The 4645-nt window shown below is 41.6% G+C and overlaps 1 protein-coding gene across 1 annotated transcript; it reads right to left on the bottom strand.

Moving 5' to 3' along the window:
• Window positions 1-772: 772 nt before the first annotated feature.
• Window positions 773-3958, bottom strand: tmem179ab (transmembrane protein 179a, genome duplicate B). Its single transcript, XM_028989275.1, has 4 exons — window positions 3599-3958; window positions 3330-3467; window positions 2644-2722; window positions 773-2298 (listed from the first exon to the last, which is right to left on the bottom strand). Exons 1-4 carry the CDS (start codon window positions 3898-3900, stop codon window positions 2119-2121), a joined length of 699 nt encoding a protein of 232 aa, XP_028845108.1. The 5' UTR covers window positions 3901-3958; the 3' UTR covers window positions 773-2118.
• Window positions 3959-4645: the final 687 nt, after the last annotated feature.

Below are 4645 nucleotides of genomic sequence, written 5' to 3'. Positions count from 1 at the left end.
CATACTTTGATCATACCTATTATAACTTGTTGTAATTGTCAATAAAAGACTAAAACTTATAAAGGGCATGTAATTATTCTTCAGTACACTACAGAAACAACAGACAAAAACATTTAAAACACTGAAGCAGCCAACTTTGTGAAAACCGGTAATTGTGTCATCCCCAAAACGTTTGGCCAATATTTGTTAGGTGAATATTTGAAACGTGTCCTTTTTTACTCGTTTGTCAATTGATGAGCTTGTGTCTATATAAAATATAACATGTTCTGTGTAAAGTGTTTACACATCCAAGGGGATGGAGGGAAAAAAGGAAACGAGTTTATTCTGAATGGCAAAGACAAAAGTGACATGAAAATACTAATAATCTAGCCCCAAGCAATAATAACAACAATTTTCATTTGACTTAACAGTAACCTATATATTGTATTCAGATAAATGTCTCTGTGGAATGCAAAGTGAATATTTATATTTATAGCCAATTATCAATATTGGGGCCCAGCGGTTAAGGAAGTGGCCTCGTAATCAGAAGGTTGCCGGTTCGAATCCCTGTCATGGCTGCCCACTGCTCACCAAGGGTGATGGTTAAAAGCAGAGGACACATTTCGTTGTGTCACCGTGAGCTATGTTTTACGATGCCAATCACTTTCACACATAATGTATAGAAATGACTCTGTATTCACGTTACCCAGATGCACAGTTGACTGAATGTAGCATAAATTATAAGAAAACATTTTCATAGTAAAAGCTATTTAAGAAAAACACTCCTCAGCACAATTGTCAGCATTTTTATTTTATTTTGCACGGACACAAGACCCTGCCTGGCTGCACTGGATGTCTTTTATCTGCATGCTGTCATGTCATGAGACCTCTGTTGGATATTTGGTTTTATCTTTTCTTTCCCTTTTGCCTCTATTTTCACTGATATTGAGGTTTTTAGCTGTGCTGTTGACTCTCTCAGACATTTAATTAAATAATTGAAACATGAAATTGAGCAATACTGTAAATGTTGGGACATCATATAATAATTCTTATAATTAAATACAAAACAACTGTATAAAATGAGGACTTCAAATTTTAAATTGCTTTATTAATATTATTTATTTTTGCATCAAAAGGGCAGTGTTTTTCTTGAAAAAATATAATTTCTGTACCAAGTACACAGAATACACTTGATTCATTTTAAAAAGGGGAAATTATTTTATTTCTTTTGTTTATTTCGCTATTCTAGTCTAGCGTTTATTGTGTTGTAGAGCTTTTAATGACACTACACCAGATGAGACAAAGGACGTGCCTTTTCCGTAGTACCTTGTCTTGTTTAACCATGTTAAGTGTGAACTTATTTGGCAACAGTTAAACACAGTGTCTCGTGTATAAGATTGTCACTGAGATGAATTTGTGTGGAAAATAGTTTTGGAAAAAAAAACAAAACAATAGTCAAATGAACTGAATGAATTAAAATGAATTAAGCCTGTTAAGTCCCTGCATCTGTTCCTATACCAGTCATTACAAAACATACAAAGCAATAAAATCATACAATTACTTTTTGATTAGATTTGAATTTCCAAATGTAATTTGCAGCAGCATTATATGGCAAATATCAAAATTTGAATAATCTAAGAATAAACACATGATGAGTACATGAATATTATGATAAATACCTGTAAAGCAGTAGCATCACTAGTTTGAAAAAACACACGTGTGGAACAAACATAAATATATACAAATATTAATTTGGTTATTGTAAACCATATACACTGAAAAAAAGCATGCAGGAAAACATTAAAAAAATTATACTGCTCAGTCAGCAAGGCATTTAATCCACCAGCCACTCATCACATGCAAACAAATGATGTATGAAATAAAGCGATCTACAGAAATCTACTATCTCTTGTGGAAGTATTAAAATGGAATTATGGATGTTATGCCGCAATATCGGCTCATTTTTAAGCAGGTGCAGTGGCTACAGCAGCTCTAAGCTCTACGCCGGGCAGCTTAGAATCACCAGACAACGTTTTGCTCTAAGAAACACAAAAATTGAAAAGAGCCTGCGACAAGAGGAGAACTGAGGTCTATCTCAGACCTCGACACTAATCTCTATTCTACTGGAAATTCCAGGTTCTAGATCATAGCATTAATCTCATGGACGTCCGATCCACGGCGTGACGAACGGCCGAGGAGGAACTCCTTCTCGTGGATGAGACTGTCCAGCAGGTCCTCCTGGCGATAGTTGTGGTAGACCTTGAGGAAGGCCATGATGGTGATGCCCAGCCACGTCAGCCAAGCAGCCCAGAGGCCGAACTAGAAACAGAGACAAAAGCGTGGAGTTACACTCCTGGTTCAATCTCTCCTTCATTAAACTCCAGAAGATCCAGACTATGGAACAGGTTCTAAGTGTGGGCCTTGTTGGCTAGTGTAAGGTGAAATGCATCCTCAAGGAAATCAGTCGCCAACAAGTGCCATGCTTAGCGAAAAAGAACGTTGAAGGTTGTGCCCTGTGCCTTTATTTCATATCCAATTCAGACTGTGTTATTTTGATGGCATTTTTTCCCATAATAGTTTCTTTAAATCTTACCCATAAAATTAAAATATATTAGCCATGACCACATTGATATAGCTAACATAAAAGTGAAAACCCTTTCGAACCTGTGCAATGGCAAACTGGTCGTAGAAAGAAGAGTTGTCCAGTCCGAGCTCCAGGTCTGTGTCCTGCAGGTCCTCACAGCTGGCGGACAAAGGTCAAGGGTCAAATGACTGTCAAATGACAAATATGCCAAGGAAATAATACGGGGTAATAATACTCGCCGGTCATATATAAAATGCTTAAACGCGGTAGGAATTTACCGGCTTTATGCAACTGTGTTGGTTTTAAACGGTGAATTACGTGCATACCGACGTAACGAACAAAAGCAAAAAGGCGATGACTGGAATACCACTTTTTGGAACTGATTTCCATGGGCAACGTTTGAGGTAATCATTTCCAGTACGTTTGTTAATCTGTGCGATTTTGGAACGCTGGAACGGAGCCGTAATTGCTATGCTTCTGTTTAGAACTTACCAAAATGAAAACCGTTTGGCTTTTAGTGCCCGACTGCTTAGGACGCAGGACTAGTCTGCACAGTCATCAGTATTCTGAGCAGCGTGTGAGACCAGCTGCAGTGTAAAGCACGAATCCTCTAGAACACCCCATTCGCTCGTTCGGTGAGCGTCCGCGCACCTTGTTCCAGCTTCAAGGGGGAAGAAAATGCGAAGGAACGCGTTTCATAATCACCATAACGGATCCCTAAAGAACCCGCTCTGCGGGGGGATTGTGGGACGCGCCCCGTGCTCACCTGCTGGCCAAGGTCCCGCTTTCTGTGAGGGCGTCACACCACAGGTTAAAACCCACACTTATGATGGTGCTGGACAAGAAGACCACGAAGACGGCAAAGGAGCTGATCAGCAGGTTCAAGAAGGAATTGAAGATGGAGCTGCACATAGTGGGGGGAAAAAATCAGTATTACCAGGATATTCTACGTGGAGGTGTGGTATGGAAAGCCCCTCCAAAATCCACCCAAAAAGAGGGCTCTCCAGGAAGGAGAAGAACCGCCGTGGAACTCACTCGTCGTGGCCTTTGCACAGGAAGAAGAGCAGCCTCCACACCTGCACCGCGGACAGCACGAGGGACGCGATCCCGACAAAGGTGACGAAGCTGCAGGAGGACTCGGGCCCCCAGTCCTCCACGACGAACCTCTGCTTGGACACCGTGATGTTCTCGTTCTGCCACACGCCGCGCGTGAACAGCAGGCACCTGCCGCCGAAGTCCTCCGCGTTCTCCGACAGGGGCGCGACGGCGACGAAGCTGACGACGAACGACGACAGGTAGAGGACGCACTGGCCGAGGACGAATTTGTCGAGAGCCATTTTTCCATCGCCCGCGCGCGCGACCCGTTCCAGCCTCAGCACCCGCGCGCATGCGCACTCGTGTTTTGCAGACGCGTGGGAGCTGAGCGTGGCGTGGAGGGACGGATCCCTGCACGCAAAACGACATCTTCAGCGGAATCCATTTAGTACGATCGCTATTGCGACTACTGTCATTATTATTATATCGCGTTGATTCTACTCACGATTCTACTCATTATTTAAATTTCAGTCATAATTCTTGTCAAAACAAATACCAAAAGATTGTGTGCACTTAGCTTCAAAATTCTAATCTAGGGTTTGATATGGTTTTGTGTGTGTGTGTGTGTGCATCCAGGTTAAACTGAGATTTAAAAACTGCATTCATGTCTGAAACAGCCCAGGACTCATCTCCACACTCCTGTTTCATGTCACTCTTCAACATATTTATACTGCATTTTGAAAAATGGGACTGAGTCACACTTACATTTACAGTATTTACCAGGCGCCCTTATCCAGAGCAACTTACAATCAGTAGTTACAGGGACAGTGTCTCCTGGAGACACTCAGGTGTAAGGGACACAATGGTAGTAAGTGGGATTTGAACCTGGGTCTTCTGGTTCATAGGCGAGTGACTAGCACCACTTCGTACTGTTGTGTATTTCCTCCTGCTGTGGTGTAACATTGAAACGGCAATTAAACTGCAGGGCTGTCTTTTTACAATTATTTCATTAAACAGATTAATTTTTAAATCGATGAGTAATCATGA

This window comes from Denticeps clupeoides, chromosome 1 (assembly GCF_900700375.1).
Source record: "Denticeps clupeoides chromosome 1, fDenClu1.1, whole genome shotgun sequence".
NCBI classification, from domain to species: domain Eukaryota; kingdom Metazoa; phylum Chordata; class Actinopteri; order Clupeiformes; family Denticipitidae; genus Denticeps; species Denticeps clupeoides.
This window is presented reverse-complemented; position numbering and strand designations above follow the sequence as displayed.